General features: G+C 45.9%; 3 protein-coding genes across 7 annotated transcripts; 2 read left to right on the top strand and 1 right to left on the bottom strand.

Annotated features, from left to right (window-relative positions):
• Positions 1-1212: 1212 nt before the first annotated feature.
• LOC103976131 (alpha-1,3-arabinosyltransferase XAT3-like) lies at positions 1213-3323 on the top strand. Of its 2 annotated transcripts, none has more exons than XM_009391329.3 (3): positions 1213-1410; positions 1515-1592; positions 1975-3323. In XM_009391329.3, the coding sequence occupies exons 1-3, from the start codon at positions 1275-1277 to the stop codon at positions 3126-3128; spliced, it is 1368 nt and encodes a 455-aa protein (XP_009389604.1). In that variant the 5' UTR covers positions 1213-1274; the 3' UTR covers positions 3129-3323. The 2 variants fall into 2 exon arrangements, with proteins under 2 accessions (XP_009389604.1, XP_009389603.1); XM_009391328.3 differs by having other exon boundaries at positions 1969-3323.
• Positions 3324-4058: 735 nt separating this feature from the next.
• On the bottom strand, positions 4059-10652 carry LOC103976132 (uncharacterized). 4 transcript variants are annotated; one of them, XM_065093781.1, is made up of 12 exons: positions 10248-10633; positions 10067-10159; positions 9185-9274; positions 8426-8596; positions 8033-8112; positions 7260-7348; positions 7034-7137; positions 6836-6947; positions 6664-6739; positions 6448-6559; positions 4691-5222; positions 4059-4366 (listed from the first exon to the last, which is right to left on the bottom strand). In XM_065093781.1, exons 1-12 carry the CDS (start codon positions 10489-10491, stop codon positions 4195-4197), a joined length of 1875 nt encoding a protein of 624 aa, XP_064949853.1. In that variant the 5' UTR covers positions 10492-10633; the 3' UTR covers positions 4059-4194. The 4 variants fall into 4 exon arrangements, with proteins under 4 accessions (XP_064949853.1, XP_064949845.1, XP_009389605.1 ...); XM_065093773.1 differs by having other exon boundaries at positions 8033-8118; positions 10248-10632; XM_009391330.3 differs by lacking the exon at positions 9185-9274 and having other exon boundaries at positions 8033-8118; positions 10248-10652.
• Positions 10653-11616: 964 nt separating this feature from the next.
• Positions 11617-16744, top strand: LOC103976409 (uncharacterized). The gene is made up of 2 exons (XM_009391601.1): positions 11617-14289; positions 14348-16744. The coding sequence occupies exons 1-2, from the start codon at positions 11617-11619 to the stop codon at positions 16742-16744; spliced, it is 5070 nt and encodes a 1689-aa protein (XP_009389876.1).
• Positions 16745-16892: the final 148 nt, after the last annotated feature.

Genomic DNA, 16892 nt, shown 5'->3' with positions numbered 1-16892 from the left:
CATTAAATTTCCACATAATAATTTTATTTCTACCTTCTCTTATTTAATTTATGCACGTGTAGGAATGAATTTAACGGATCAGTAAAAGTTGTATGTTGTTCTTTTTCACAAACTAAAAATGTCAAATTCGTTCTCGAAGGGGAAGGGTGCTTTCAGAATGTCTGTGGGATGATAGCACGATAAATGGAGTTGGATTTTACGTATACTTTTCTAATGAGCATGTTGATAGTGTTTTATAATATTTCTCTTTATTGAATTATGGTATGCCAAATTATGTTTCTGATTGTTGCTACAACAAATTATTCTCTTTAGTTAACATTTTACTCCTTAAAGGTAGACTAAAGTGTCTGATGCCTACTGTCGTTTGGTACTCTGCATCTTTCTTTCCTCGAGGATTACTGATCTGCTGAGTTGCTTCTTGTGTTTGTAGACACCTCTCAACTCATCAAGAAAGAAAATAATCATGGCAGAACCTTTGGGTGAGTGAGAAGAAGGCACGACAATGCCCAACCAAGCTGCTATTGCTCTTCCAGACCAGTAATGATCTACTATTTTCTTCTCTGACTTATGGTGCAGCCTCAGCTTCTTTGTAGTTGTTGGCTGGTCTTTGACTCATCTTCTTCAATTCATGTGAAGTTTTGCTTTATCAGTTTCAAAACAATGAAAATTTTCAACCAACATTACTTTTGTCCACCTTTTCTGGATACAAAAGGCATGTTGGTTGAAAGCCTTCATTTTCACCCTATCAAAATATTAGTGGATATATATATATATATATATATATATATATATATATATATTGATGATAAACTTTTAGGCCGAGGAGTCGGCTTGGTTTGATCTAGTTTTGAATGCACAAGATCGCCTGCATCGGTACTCGGGCAGCGGAAGTCATCATCCGATTGGGTCGAGCTTGAGCCTCGCTTCCAGGATACGGGGGTTCTTCTTTGATTGGTCGTCTTATTGTTGTATGCTCTGCACATAAGTTAGGTTGAGAGGGGGATTTTTCGATCCGATCCCTCTAAAGATTTTGTGAGAATTGAGTGAAAAACCAATATTACTTTTGTCCACCTTTTTAAAGGATACAAAAGGCATGTTTGGTTGGAAGCCTTCCTTCTCACCTTTTCAAAATACTAGTGGATATATATATATATATATATATATATATCTCAACTGGTTGTGCCAGTCAGTCTCCATTTCTGTAATCACACTTCCTATCTCAAAGTACGGTGCTTCAAAAATCTTTCTGAGGTGAAGTTTGCGGTTCTTGGGATATGGGATATGATCAGAAGCTAATTAGGAGCTCCAGCCGAGTGAAATGTCGAAAGCTACATTTAGCTTTTGTCACTACATGTTGTTGTTTGGTCTCAGTAACCCTTCTTGTGGGATATTCTGTGTCTTCCACCAAGCGTAAGTTCATACAGTGGCTGTCGGAGCTCTGCTTCTGATGATTTATGAGTAATAATCTGTTGCTTTTTGTTACTGGTCTCACTAACCCTGATTCCCTTTGCAAGTGAGTTCATGGCTGTGGAATCATGCGGTTCCTGCAGCTGCTCCCATGGCAGGAGGAAGGATCGGTTCTCAAAATCTGGGTAAGCCTGTTGTTTGATGTTCTTTGGCCTATCATGTTCGTCTTGGAAACATGCAGACTCGTGAAATTTGATGTAGAACAATTGCAGCGCATCAATTGTGTTCTAAAGCACAGAACAATGCGAGCTTCTGCTATTCTTTTCTTCCTTGGGAGTGTTTTGGGTGTCTCTTTCCTTTTTCATTTACAGAATACTTCAAATGTAGAACCAAAAACAAGCATTTCTTTCTAGTTTTCTTGTGATACACAACTCTTATTTGGAGTTGTCAGCTTCGCCGGTGAAATTAGAACAAAAAATTACTTCCATTCCCTTTCAGCTCTAATGATAATTTCAACCAAGAACTGAATGCAGCATGTCTGCTTGACATTTCCGGATGAAGCTGCAGACAAGCGAGAGTTGAAGCCTGTGTGTGATTTCGCAGACGCAAGATCCGTTGTCTGTGAACTGGAGGGTGATATCAGGATCCATGGCAACTCCTCCTCCATCTTGTTTGCCAGCTCCAGCCCTGCATCATGGCAGATGAAGCCTCACCCCAGGAAGGATGACCCCAACGCACTGTCTCGTGTCACCCAAATCTCCGTGACATCCTTCACCGCCGACGGAGACGCCCCTCGGTGCGCCGTGAGCGGCAGCACGCCTGCCATCGTCTTCTCCACGGGAGGATACATGGGCAACCCGTTCCATGACTTCACCGACGTCCTCATCCCCCTCTTCATCACCTCATTCCAGTTCGACGGCGAAGTCCGGTTCCTGGTGGGCGACATCGCGCCATGGTGGATCCAAAAGTACGAGCCCATTCTCACGGGGCTCTCCCGTCATGACATCATCGACCTGAACCGGGACGACGTCGTCCGCTGCTTCCCCCACGTCATCGTCGGCCTCAGGTTCCACAAGGAGATGAGCATCGACCCCTCGAGGACGCAGAACGGGCTGTCGATGCTCGACTTCGGGCGATTCGTGCGGCGTTCCTTCGCGCTGCGACGGGAGAGCGCGACGAAGCTGGGAGCCGATCGGGACAAGAAGCCGAGACTCCTCATCATCGCCAGGAGGGCGACGAGGGTGTTGGAGAACGTGGACCAAGTAGCTCGAGCGGCTCGAGGGTTGGGCTTCGAGGTGGTGGTGGCGGAGGCGGGAAGGAAGACCAACTTGACTGCGTTCGCGCGGCTGGTGAACTCGTGCGACGGAATGATGGGCGTTCATGGCGCCGGGCTCGCCAACTTCGTCTTCCTCCCCATGAACACGACGCTCATCCAAGTCGTGCCTCTGGGTCAACTGGACGAGCTCGCCAGGGTTGACTTCGGCACGCCCGCAGAAGACATGGAGATGAAGTACTTGCAGTACGGTATAAGTGAAGAGGAAAGCACACTGATAGAGCGGTATCCGAGAGACCATACGGTCTTCAAAGATCCCACAGCCATCACAAAACAAGGGTGGACTGCTCGCAGATCTGTGTATCTACTCAACCAAAACGTGAAGATTGATGTGGTCAGGTTCAGAGATGTGTTGATACAAGCACTCGAGTTTCTTCGTCAAGAGTGATATCTCATAGCTTTAGTGCAGAGAGATTGGGGAGATGCTTCTGGTTTTTATGAGGTCTGTGGCACAATATGAAGGATTTGATTGGGAGTTCATGTTGGGTGGAGTCAAAGACAAATCCATATGTAGGTGTTAAGATTTGGATTGTAGATCTTGTTCTTCCTGCTAAAGAGGCAACATTTGCTTCAGTCACAACCATCATCACTCTCCTCATCTCTTTTTCTTATTCCTATGTTCTTTTATTGTTCTTGATGTAAACTATGGTTGTGCCCTTCCCCATGTTGAGGGCCAAATGTTCATTTGGTCTCTTTCCACTTACACAAATGCTAATACTTGTGTATTATTGCCAATATTGAATTTTCTTTTTTAATCTGGATTGAATCTGAATTTGGACATACATAGCTCATGTAGAAACAGTGGATTACAATCTTGGGAAAATAAAATCTACTGCAGAAATATCATCATGTGTAATGCAGGTTGTCCATTTAACAGAGCCATCCAAAGATCATTGATATATGATAATTTGTACATGATCTACAGATCCAATAAACCTTTTTAACTCACTAGACAAAGATTTCTATGGGCAAATAGGATGTTCACAGATCCATGCTCAAATGCTTATGATAGTAATTGCTGTCCTATCAGCCTTGCACATTCATGGTTGATGCACAACAGATAAAAAGATCATTGCAGATCATTTCTTTCTCATCAAATTTAAGCTCAATGGAGTGGCTGCAACAATCAATTGATGACAGAACTCGGTGAAGCCTCCTTTTGAGATTCTCTCTGTGGTGATCAAAATCATGCAGGATTTTTTTTCTCTGCCAATAGGTTTGTTCACTTGGTGGATCAAAATCAAAGTTGGGACTTTTCTTCTGTGATTTTGACTCATGGACCTACTGACGAATAAACCATGGAACAGTATCTCCGACCTGAATGAAACGGACACCAAGTATCATAGCAGAATAACAGGCTGCAAACCAGCTTGTCATATATAAAGAACAAAATCTCCTGTTATTCAGGGATATTATCAACAAAGGCAGAAAGAATACAACCAAAAATTTCAGAGCTATGCTACTGACTGTTCTCCATTGGGTTTTAGAACAATTTCAGAGCTGTTGCTGTCAACTGAGAATGTCACTGACTGCCCAGACACACCAGTGTATTGCCATCTCAATACAGCTTGTGATAGGACATCGGCTCGATTTCGCATTTGCAGTGCTTCCTCCTCCACCCAAGACCTACAAACCATGAGGATCAGTAAAGCTATTTCTTTCTAGATAATCAACAAGACTCCTCCAAAACCTCCATGGATAGAACATATATGGTGGTTTGTTGTTCTATCTAGAAATAGAATTACAATTTTTAAGGTAAAAGGTGCTGATATTAATCTAGTTCCTTAAATCTTAATGACATTAATAGAATCATAGAAGCTTGTTTTACTGGCTACACTGCTCAGAAGTTGTAGATGCACATTTTCAGGAATTGAAGGCATTAATAAACCATGCTAAATTTGTCTCTCTTTTTTTTTTTTTTTTGAGAAAAACATACATAGAATATCTCACCTGAGAATCCTGGTAGCTTCTATTTCAGCTTCCAGTATCGATTTGGCTTCCACTATGCCGTCCTTCTTGCCACATAAATCAGCAGAAAATCTTTCCAAACTTTGTTGCTCAGATATAAAATTGGCTCTTTCACTTGCAAGTTTATCATTCATTCCTTCAACTTCATCCTTAAGACACTGGAGAAGATGTTGTTGACAGTCCAGTGCTGCTTTCTCTTTTGCATACTCAGCAAGCCTACCATCTAGTGATGCTTTCTCATCTTCCAGATCAAGAAATATAACTTCAAGGTCTTTTTCAACCTCAAAGTGCCTCTCTTGCTCTTTTGCCAACTTCTCCTCCCAAAACCTCTGTATATCTCCTCTTTGAACTAACTCACATCTTATTTCCTCCGCCTCTTGTAACCTTGATATATTTTCAGCCTCAAGTCTTGAGAGCTCCCGCTGGATTGCATCTGCCGTTCTGCCACTAGTCAGCACCACCGCTGCTTGAGCTGTGGTTACAGGTTTGTGTGGTTGAAGGCGTCTGATGTTTCCTGTCAAACATAGTGCAGGACAACAAAAAGAATAAAATAAGTTGCAAACAAGAAATCCAGAATGCATCAACAACTAGGATCCAAGTAAACAAATTGATAAAGCAACAAAGATGTATGTGATATATAAAACCCTGCTAAATAACCAATAAACAAGCTAGCAAATAATTGCAAAATTAAAAGTGAATGTGTTATTTAAAGAGGCAAAAATAATACAACTAACCAGAGAATAATAGCAATCAATTTAATGGCCAAATAGTGTTGTGTGACTAATGCATTCACCTTATTATATAACAAACCACACATTCTATAAATTAACACCATAAAATATGTTGTGATGCAAAACCCAACAATATAACTGACAAATAGAGTAGAAAAAAAGATTGCAAGTTACTGGAGGATAATATAAGATCCTGTTCCATGAACAGCCAGTCAGTGCATCTAAACATGCCACCAAAGCACCAGTGACAGCCCCTACTAAAATTTCATGAGGTTGTGTAAAATATAGAACACCAAAGAAATCAAGAGCCCGATGGACTTACATGGTTTCATTATGCAAACATTGGTGAGAATCCAATGCCCCGAAAACCTACTTTGATTAATTGGCCATACTCAACCTTACATGCGTCACCAGCATCTGGTTGTGAATTACCAGCAACAACTGCATGCTCAAAGGATGTTTAGTCAAAATCTTTGCCACAAAATACAACCAAATTCTTGGGGTTAAACTAATGGTTTTTCTTATGTAAATATGGGCTTTACAAGTTAGAAGAACATGAATAGAAAGCTGATTTACTATATTTCCTTCCAGAATCACATTTCCAAAATTTTTATAAAGAAAGCTGACCACATATGAAGACTATGATTTTATGTTGATCAAGCTTCAGAAAATCTTTGTTTTTTTAATACGTCAAAATTGATCAACCATAACTGATGAACTTAAAGTTTGAAGTTCCAACAGAACTGTTTTGCAAACAGAAAAAATGGCAACCAATAGGCTGCATAGAATAACAGAAATGTGAAATGCAACTAGTTCTGAAGCAAGCAAAAGTTAATTTATCCCATAAAGGAACCAATGTAGAACTTTCATTTGGCAGATAGCAAGTTGTTCTTAAAAAAAAAGAGGGACTTAGTCAAATCAATGGGAATAGAATAAAGATGTAAATGTCCAACACGTCTCAAGAACACATCTAATAAAACAGATGAACAAGAGAGTAATAAAAGGTACCAAAAGCTCTTCTCGTTATGCTGTTGTCACCAGCCATCAAGTCCAACAATAATTGTGGTGATGCACCGCTACTCGCACTCAGATCCAAAAAGTTCCCTTTGGTCCTTAACATCTGGACTGTTAATAAGTCAGAATATTGTAACATAAAAGGCAAATAAGAAGTGTTAGGTTCATGGTTTGTTGAATAAATTATTTACGATGAGTATCTATTTTTACCTTCTCGTCCAATTCAGAAGAAAATAGGTATTCTAACAGAGCTTTCCAGTTAAGCAGATCGAATCGCGATATATAACTGCAGTGCAAAAAATGAAAAATTTTAGTTGATGTTTCAGAAGAATGAACTCACTTTAACTGCAGTTCAAGTAATAAAAATTCCGTACTAGTATACCTTTCTGGATAAAAATAGATCTTTTCCGAGTCACCAGAAGCACCCTTGTCTGAAATGCTAGATGAATTCAGAGCAGAGAGCTTACTAAGAACTATGCCAGCCTCTGCAAGTGCTTTTGTTTTGGATTATAATATCAGAACCAAAGTAATTAACAAAAAAGTTTATATGGTATTCAGCACATAATCTTAAGAAACTTACACTGAATGCAACAAAAATCAGGATCATCAAGATTCACATCATCAAATGCTGTAACAAATGGACCAGCAGCTGAAATCTTTGGAAGTATCTTGTGCTTTGGGTTCCTATGAAGTATGCATGAAAGAATTAAAGAACAAACTATTTACCTGTACTGATCTGCAAGTTACTACTCTAAAAGGGAATTCAGGTAGTAATCTTAATGTTGGAATTTCATTCCTCCAACTACCTTTCTAACATAGAGTTAGCTTTGACAAACCATCTTGCATATTCTCTCCTGGTACACAATCCATCAGTACTGACATCATTTTCTATGATCTGAAACAACACAAGGGTATCAAGAAACAACCTGACTAAGAAGTAAATTTTAAACATTAGACTCATCGTTGAATAAAGACTGTTTCTTGAAATGTATATGGCTCATGTAAAACAACCATAACTTTCATGCACTTATTTGCATACTTAAGAAACAGTATCATCACAAACAAACCAAGGCCACATCTAGTCAGCGCTCAAATCATCAATTTCTACTGACTATGAATGATAGATTAACAAACTGAATTGCTAGGAATCCACATGGAAAACTCATTTTTAGATTATATAACAATTCAAATAAATAACCAGAGGCTCATATAGTATATGCTGCCACCATTTACGTATCAGTCAACACGACTAGACTTAATACAAGATGACCAGAATTAAGGAATTACTACTACTTTTATTAACAGGCTTTTGGTTCAATGCGTTGTCCACTTGTAGCATAAGAACATAAAAATATATGGTATCTCTTGCCGATTACAAAAGAATTCCAGAATCCCAAACAACATGCAACATTTTCCATTTTAGTCCAAGGAGTACTAAAAATAATAAGTGTCATTTTATTGCTCATGCAGAACTGTCTAAAAGATATAATACTATATATTCATCCCAATCTACCTTTCTCCAAAATCAAGCAACACTCTAAGCACAGAAGCTTAAGAAGCTAGGATTCTAGCTACAAACCTTCAGCTTTTTCAAAACAGATACAGCTTCTTGTTGTGTGGTATCAGCAGCAACCGGAACAATGATTTGTTTTCTTGCCCCTGAATCTTAAATGTTAAAAAGAAAACATAGAAGAAGAAAGTGTTGAGACTTGAGAGACTACACAAAGATCTCCTAAAGAACATAATTTAAATAATGAAGACTGAAAAGGTGGTACCATAACCAAAGTACATCTATTCTGAATAAATTAAGTCATCATGAAGTTGAGACACCAAGTTACTAAAGTTAAATAGCTTCTCAAATATACAGACACCAGTTATTGCATGTCACTATCATGCAGATCTTATACGAGTGCCATCAGATAAATACTAATTTAGAATTTTTTGCTTCAAAAACATCTAGATTTGAACAAACCTGCTGAATCGTTCTCTTTTGATTTAGTCTCTTCATCCATGTTGATCTCTGAAACTTGGTCAACTTCAAATATGGTGGATGTAATATCATTATCTGGATCCTTCTCAGATCCCACTGGCATCAAATTCTTATAAATAGTGTGAAATGGAACAGTAAAGCAAAACTTGAAGCCTGCAAAATATGTTGTACGTTGTCAAATGTCAACTCTCATGGGGGAAAAATGTGGATCAGCATACGCAGACTAAGCAAACTGCTGGGTTGTTGAAGGATCAAGTCACAATTTTTATATTCTTTTATTATTGCAGCAAGAACATTCCATGTAAAACATGAAATTGGGAATCGTTCAGTGTTTCACTATGTTCGTCAATTAATTGCCAGGATAAGAAACACAAAAGATTGGTGTTTGTCATTAGGAACATAAATCTATAAAACAAAATAATTAGCATTAAGTTCAAACAAGAGAGCTGCATAAATGGAGGAGAACTGAATGAGAGATTTCCTATGCTAAAAGCTCAATGGGATGGATGTTAGCTAGATTAGAGCAAGCAACATACGGAGACCAAAATTTTGATTTAGAACACTGCAAAACAATCTTGTTAAGTGTAACTTTATTATTGATAAAAATTCCTAATGACCCAAAAAAAACTTGATCAAACATCTGAAAAAAAATAAAGGACCTCAATCTTGTATACAGGCCCACCTAAAAAGATCAAAGGTAAACTATAAAAATCAAGCTGGTGGCACTGAATTTAAGCTCACTTGCCAATGATGAACTGGAAGAGCTTGAATCTTGCTGCTCTTTTAGAGCAAAGCACATGGGAGAGAGTATGGTAAGGAGTGGACAGAAATCTGCAGTCAAGACATCCATGTATTAAAGTATTTCACCATTAAATGTATGACTTGCTTTCGTTCTTCATGAAAACTGACATAGATAATTGCTACTGATCAACAAAGAAATATCATTCTTTATGTTATATACTGAATATTATCTCAATCAGTCAGTTGTGAATCAAAAAAGAATCAGAAGAGAAAAACCTCATCGACCAAACTACATGTGATATATGTTCTTTTTGACAATATAATAACAAATTCCTAAAAATATTACCACAGATTACAACAGCATAAGTCAGATCTTTGATCTTAACTAGATGAATTTCAGAATTAGAGGGCAAAGTACCCACAGATGTCAGCATAAAATCACAAGGTTATTTCCTTATAAAGGCATCTAGCTTGTTATAAAACAAATCTTAAAATAACACCAAGACAGTAACAAAATCAACCCAATAAGCTACCAAATTCACAAACAAAATCAATTTCTAAACAAGCACTTTTCAACAATGGAAAGTAGTAACAGCCCCTTTGTTGGGTTCTCTATCTACCAAAATATGTTTTGTGCAACACTTGGATGAAGCACCATCCAGCTTCACTGTCGGCTGAAAGGTTGTCTGACCAGGGATATATTCTAAAGGTTACAGTACCTTCAATCGATAGGAAAAGGGCAACAGGCAAAAAAAAGAGCATGACAGGCTATGTTGTACATCTTATGGTGGACAAACTGAAAAGAATTTCAAGGAAAGAAGCAGTTATAGAAAGAGACAATTAGATACAAGTAAATGGTGAAGGGGTGCTAGAGATCAGAACCTCTTTTGGCCGAACGGTAATATGCGAGCGCGGCCAACAAGATCGCTGCAGAAGCCACAATGCCAGCAAGGTGGAGTCTTGACCGCGCAGCAACTAGAGCAATTAAAAAGAAATAATCCATAAGGAAACTGAATAGAATGATAATGGATCAAAGGTGTCAATGTCGACGAATAATTTTTACCATTCTCCTCCTTCTCGATCCTGAGCTTGCGGACGAACCAGCCGCCAACGCTGTCATTCAAGCTCTCATCCGAATCGGCCCAAGAGGATCCGACGGAACAAACCGGAGGAGGAGATCTCCTCGACGTCAAGTGACGGCAGCGCAAAAATAGGCGGGACGGCGGCCGGGGGGCGACGATGGGGAGTCTGCGCGGGGGCTCGGACGCGAGGAGGGAAGGCGGGGAGGCTAGCAACCGTGAACCCATCGGTAGTGGAAGAATAAGAAGAAAAGGAAGGACTATTTCCCAAAAGAAATGAATTTAGAGCTCCATCGTGACCCTCGAGGGAAAAGAATCACCCCGCTAGGGTTTGCTAAGCTCCAGCCAAGGACGGAAGGCTCGAGAGGGAGCCGGACAGGTTGGTCCGGTCCTGGGACTCAACTCACGTTACTCTGGTCGCAGATTCTCTCCATCCAACGGTCCAAAGGCAAACACGTCGTCCGTGTAATTATAAACCATAAGTGCAATATTTCGTTGGTTTCTTAACACTTTTGTCTTCGTATGTTGGCTATTAATCAATTCAATTCACAAACACCTACCTGCAAGTTTTAATATTTTTACGACATTTACGTAATAATACAAAATTTTAACCTACTTAAGATGCCAGTCAACATCAGTATATCTAATTTAAATCCTTAATCACTTGGCGGCATGGGATTAATGGTCGGTTCCTTTTTAACATTTTGCACAAGAATTTTCTTTTTTTCCAAATACTAATTGATAGGGTAAATAATGGCGACATGATGAGCCAGGACAACGGCCCCACTTGGACGCCTCGTTGCCCGATGCGGAAGGCAACGACGCTGACTTGACCCGTGCTGACGACACCCACTGGCAAGCAGCGACTTCCGTCCCCGCACGCTTATCCACAGCGGGACAAGACAACTACCGACCCCCGCCTATACCTTGCGGCGACCCGACCCCCCACGCAACGCCAACGACCGTGTCAGACGGCATCAGAGGTACGACCCTGCTCACACGAACAGCCATATCAGGTAACATCAAACCTCGTCTATAAATACCCCTGAGCGCCAAGCAAAAGGGAGAGGAACTCACTCGACACAAAACACTCAGAGGCTCTTCTTCTGCCTCATCCATAATCCCCTCCACATCTTTCTCTAACTTGATCGTCGGAGGGGTCGGGCCGAGCTCCCGGCCCGACCTGTGTGCATGTGCCGAACCGGACCACGGCGACCAGCCTTCGCGAGGCCCCGAAGGACATCGATCAGGATCCTCGACGTCCGGACCCCCGAACCGAGCCGCGACGACCCCGAGGCCACGGCTTAAAAAGTTACTTACCGTAACATTTTGGCGCTAGAAGGAGGGCCCGAAATGTCGACTGATCAGCAGATCCGCTTTGGCGAACCCACGGCTACGGGGTCGCGCCCGGTCGAGACCCCAGAGGATCATCCCTCGCGGGAGGAGCTCCGAGACGAGCGCCCCGCTGCGATTACGGAGCGGTATTTGCGACTATTCAATGACCCGGGCTTGTCGCCGCCCGACGCCCCCGTCGGTCCGCCATCCGTTTCGCCCGAGGCCTTTCACGACCTCTCCCACCAAGTGCGGGAACTGACGAGCATGGTGCAGACCATCGTCCCGCTCATCCCTCAGCCGACGCCCCCGCATGCAGACCGGCCTTTGCAACAACGGGAGCCCGCCCCTCGGATGCACGCGCCGCATCCCGGGCTTCCTCCGTCGCCTCAGAACCAAACGGCCCAGCTTGAAGATCGGGAGACCAGGGGCACATCCAGTCCCCCCGAGCCCGAGCGGCCACCCGCGAACCCGACCAACGTCCTCCAAGCCCAGTTGCACCTCTTCAATCAACGTCTTAATGAAGTGCAACAAGAGATGCGCAGGTCGAAAGGGGAGCTCGGGACGGACGGATACCAAGGGTCCCCGTTCGCGCCCGAAGTTAAGGATCAGGTCATTCCGCCGCACTTTCGGCTCCCATCCCTGGACACCTACAACGGCGACACCGACCCCGCAAATCACGTATCCGCGTTTCGCACCCAGATGGCGCTATATGGGACTTCCGACGCCTTGATGTGCAGGGCATTCCCAACGACTCTGAGGGGACCGACCCGCGCGTGGTACGACAACCTCAAAGCTGGTACCATCTCTTCCTTCGACCAGCTCGCCCGGGACTTTGAACTCAACTTCCTCGCCTACGCCCGCCCGAAGCCGTCCGTGGCATTACTCCTCGGACTCAACCAAAGGGAGGATGAGTCCCTCTCCCACTTCTTGAACCGTTTTACAAAGCAGATCCGTGGGCTCTCGGACGCTCATCCTTCTCTATTGATGCAGGCATTCATGATAGGCTTACGACCCTCCAGGTTCTTCTGGTCCCTAGTGGAGCGACCCCCCACGACGGTGCCCGAGATGCTCCAACGGGCGAGTCTGTTCGTCGTCGCGGAAGCTTGGATGGCCGGGAAACCTGGGGGACACAGAGGGACCAAGTCGGAGCCGCCCCGGCAGCAACAACCCGAGACATCCCGGCGTAAGCTGGACCGACCCGACCCGTCGATTTCAAGGCCCCCTCTCCCAGCCTTGAATTCGTCCCGAACGAAAATATTCCTTCACATAAGAGAGAAGGGACTCCTCAAAGAACCTTACCCGATGAGTAGTCCCCGAGCATTGGCGGACCAATCAAAGTACTGTCGCTTCCACCGGCAACGAGGGCACAACACCGAACAGTGTCGGGAATTGAAAAGACAGATCGAGGAACTCATCCGTAGAGGGCACCTCGACCAGTACCTCCGTCCAGACAAGGAACCTTCGCCATGCCCGGAAGGCCCCATCGAACGACATATCGATGTAATAACCGGAGGTCCCGCGTCCGGCGGGGATTCCATGGCCAGAAAGAAGGCATACGCCCGAGCCGCCTCGGCCGAAGCTCCCAGCGTCACCTTCCCGGCCAGGGCATATGAACAGGCCGAGCACGACGATGCGCTCGTGATATCAGCCAGAATCGCCAATGCGCAAGTAAAAAGGATCATGGTCGATACTGGAAGCTCGGCCGACATACTATACTTTGACGCCTTCCAGAAGCTCGGCCTATCCAGGGATAACATGAAGCCAGTATCCTCGGCGCTCACCGGCTTCACCGGCGACTCAATCTCACCACTGGGGGCAATCACTCTGCCCCTCACCCTGGGAGCCCCGTCGAGGTCAAAGACGACAATAACCACCTTCTTGGTAATCGACCTCCCCGCCGCCTACAACGCCATCCTCGGTCGGCCGACCCTCAATAAAATCAGAGCCGTCATCTCGACCTACTACCAAACCGTTAAGTTCCCAACCCACGCCGGGACCGGAGAGATCGCAGGAAGCCCTCGAGAATCCCGGCGCTACTACCTGACTGCCGTCTCGTTGCCCAAAAAGGTGAGGATCGAACAACCGCTAGCAGACCCTCGAGAAACGCAGAAGCCGACCCCCCACCTGGGGCCGAAAGGGACCACCGTCGCGGTGCCACTCCTTGAAGATCGATCGGAACGGACGATTAAGATCGGGTCAGAGCTGCCCGAGCATGAACAAGGACAACTTGTCGGCCTCCTACAAAAGAACGCTGACATCTTCGCTTGGTCGCCTTCCGACATGGCAGGCATCGACCCGGAAGTCGCCTTACATCACCTCAGTATCTCGCCCGGCGCTCGTCCGGTAAAACAAAAGCTAAGGCGACAGGCCCCGGAACGGCAGGCAGCCGTGCGAGAAGAAGTGACTCGACTCTTGGAGGCAGGCTTCATAAAAGAAGCCGGATACCCGCAATGGCTATCCAATGTAGTCCTCGTCAAGAAGGCTAATGGAAGCTGGAGGATGTGCGTTGATTACACCAGTCTAAACAGTGCATGCCCGAAGGACTGCTATCCTCTGCCTAGGGTTGACCATCTGGTTGACGCCACGGCAGGTCACGCCCGCCTCTCGTTTATGGACGCCTTCTCGGGTTATAACCAGATCAGAATGACGCCCGAAGATCAAAAGCACACAGCCTTTATCACCGACCAGGGGGTTTTTCTTTTACAAAGTCATGCCCTTCGGATTAAAAAATACCGGGGCAACATATCAGAGGACGGTGAACAAGATGTTCGCCCACCAGATTGGGCGAAACATGGAGGTGTACGTCGACGACATGATCGTGAAAAGCCAAGAGGCCAGGGCCCACCTCGCCGACCTGACCGAAGCATTTGCTACGCTCCGCAGGTTCGGCATGCGACTCAACCCCGCAAAATGCGCCTTCGGCGTCACGTCGGGAAAGTTCCTCGGATTCATTGTACACGAAAGAGGGATTGACGCCAACCCAGAGAAGGTCCAGGCGATCATCAATATGCAATCACCTCGGACAATCAAAGACCTGCAGCACCTCAACGGAAAACTCGTCGCCATATCCCGCTTCCTCGCCCGATCAGGTGATCGCTGCTTCCCCTTCTTCAGGGCGCTGAAGAACCCGAAAGGTTTTCAATGGACGACAGAATGCAAGGAAGCCCTCGAGCAAGTAAAACAGCACCTGACAAACCTTCCTCGACTCGCCTCGGTCTCCCCGGGCGAGAAACTGCGCATCTCCCTAGCGGCCTCCCCGCACGCAGTAAGTTCCGTCCTGGTTAAAGAAAGCTTCAGCGACCAGCTCCCGGTCTATTATGTCAGCCACGTCCTCAATGGTCCCGAGGAACGATACCCACCGATCGAGAAGCTAGCGCTCGCACTCGTGCTATGCGCCCGGAAGCTACGCCCTTATTTCCAGGCTCACCCGGTGGAAGTAATCACGGACCAGCCGCTCCGGCAGGCCTTGTCTAAGTTTGATGTTGTAGGACGGCTTCTCAAATGGGCGGTAGAGCTCAGCGAGCACGACATTCAATACATGCCCAGGACAGCTATTAAAGCCCAGACCCTGGCCGACTTCATCGCAGAATTAACCCAGATCGGGAACGAGAGCCTCAGCCAACCTCCCGAGGCCTGGATCTTGCACGTCGACGGATCAGCCAACTCGAAAGGTGCTGGCGCGGGGTTGGTACTCCGAGCTCCCGACGGGCGGTCGTTCGAACGCTCCCTTCGCTTCGGGTTCCGCGCCACTAACAACGAGGCGGAATACGAGGCGCTTCTAGCAGGACTCAGATTGGCTCTCGAGATGCAGGTGGTCGCCCTCCACGTCCACACCGACTCCCAGCTGGTGGCCGAGCAACTCAGTGGGGGATACGAGGCCCGCGACCAAACTATGGCGAGATACCTGACACAGGTAAAAAGCCTGACCGCAAAGTTCCTTCATTTCACATTATCTAATGTCCCCAGGGGGGAGAACGAGCGCGCCGACGCACTAGCTAAGCTGGCCTCAATGCCTGCCCCCGAAGTCGGGCCCGAGGTCGAGGAGTTACCCGCTCGCGCAGTCGAAATCGCGGCCACAGCTACGAGTGGCGCGTCCACCACCTGGATACAAGAACTGCTACGCTTCAAACGGGACGGAATTCTCCCGCCCGACGAAGCATCAGCTCGGCGCTTACGTCGCACACACGCGTGGTATACTGAGGTGGGCGAACGACTCTATAAGCGGTCTTTTTCATACCCCCTCCTACGATGCTTAGAGCCCGACGAAGCTCAGACCGTCCTGGCAGAGATACATGAAGGAATCTGCGAAGAACACATCGGCGGACGGACCCTAGCACATAAAATACTTCGCCAAGGCTACTACTGGCCGACCATGTGCCGAGACGCGACAACGCATGTACAACGATGTACCTCATGTCAAGAACACGCCCGAACGCCTCAGCTGCCCGCAGTTCCGCTAACTCCCATCGACTGCGCATGGCCATTTGCGCAATGGGGTTTAGACCTCCTCGGACCCTTCCCCCCAGTCGCAGGACAACGGAGGTACATCGTAGTCGGCGTAGATTACTTCACAAAATGGGTCGAGGTCGAACCGTTGGCGACGATTACGGCACGGCAAATAGAGAAGTTCGTATGGAGGAATTTGATCACTCGGTTCGGCCTGCCAAAAACCATCATCACGGATAATGGGCCCCAGTTCGCCAGTCAGGGATTTCAGGAGTTCTGTGCAAAACACGGAATCCGTCTGAAGTACAGCTCGGTCGCCCACCCTCAGACTAACAGGCTGACGGAGGTGACCAACCGGTCCATCCTGGACGGGCTCAAAAGAAGAATATCCACGGCTCGGACAGGTTGGACGGACGAACTCCCGAGCGTGCTATGGGCGCTACGCACCACTCCAAAAACCGCTACTGGGGAGTCCCCGTACAGCCTCGCGTTCGGAACTGAAGCTGTCCTCCCTCACGAAGTAACCATCGCCACCCTCCGGACAAAAAGCTACGACGAGGGAACCTCGGACGAAGGACTTCGAGCCGCCCTCGACCTACTGGAGGAGCGACGTGCCGACGCGCATATAAGAGCCCTCTCCTATAAGAGAGCAGTCGCAAGGGTTTACAACCGAAAGTGCGACCCCGACCTATCAAATTAGGTGACCTGGTCCTGCGAAGGGTCGAGGTCAGCGACCCGACCCGAGCAAGAGGCAAGTTGGCCCCCAGTTGGGAAGGCCCCTACCGAGTGACCGAAGTCATCGGAACCGACGCATTCCGACTCGCCACGATGACGGGGCATTCCCTGCC

Source organism: Musa acuminata, chromosome BXJ1-2 (assembly GCF_036884655.1).
Source record: "Musa acuminata AAA Group cultivar baxijiao chromosome BXJ1-2, Cavendish_Baxijiao_AAA, whole genome shotgun sequence".
NCBI lineage: Eukaryota > Viridiplantae > Streptophyta > Magnoliopsida > Zingiberales > Musaceae > Musa > Musa acuminata.
Note: the sequence above shows the minus strand (reverse complement) of the source record. Positions and strands in the feature narration are given on the sequence as shown.

Coding starts and splice junctions, on each gene's coding strand:
- LOC103976131 (XM_009391328.3), top strand. CDS start 1,275: ATGGGATATGATCAGAAGCTAATTAGGAGCTCCAGCCGAGTGAAATGT. Junction 1,411..1,514: donor TTCTGTGTCTTCCACCAAGC/GTAAGTTCATAC, acceptor TCCCTTTGCAAG/TGAGTTCATGGCTGTGGAAT. Junction 1,593..1,968: donor GATCGGTTCTCAAAATCTGG/GTAAGCCTGTTG, acceptor TTCCGGATGAAG/CTGCAGACAAGCGAGAGTTG.
- LOC103976132 (XM_065093773.1), bottom strand. CDS start 10,491: ATGGGTTCACGGTTGCTAGCCTCCCCGCCTTCCCTCCTCGCGTCCGAG. Junction 7,349..8,032: donor CTGTTTTGAAAAAGCTGAAG/GTTTGTAGCTAG, acceptor GTGTTGTTTCAG/ATCATAGAAAATGATGTCAG. Junction 4,367..4,690: donor GAAGCTACCAGGATTCTCAG/GTGAGATATTCT, acceptor CATGGTTTGTAG/GTCTTGGGTGGAGGAGGAAG.
- LOC103976409 (XM_009391601.1), top strand. CDS start 11,617: ATGTCGACTGATCAGCAGATCCGCTTTGGCGAACCCACGGCTACGGGG. Junction 14,290..14,347: donor CCTTTATCACCGACCAGGGG/GTTTTTCTTTTA, acceptor GCAACATATCAG/AGGACGGTGAACAAGATGTT.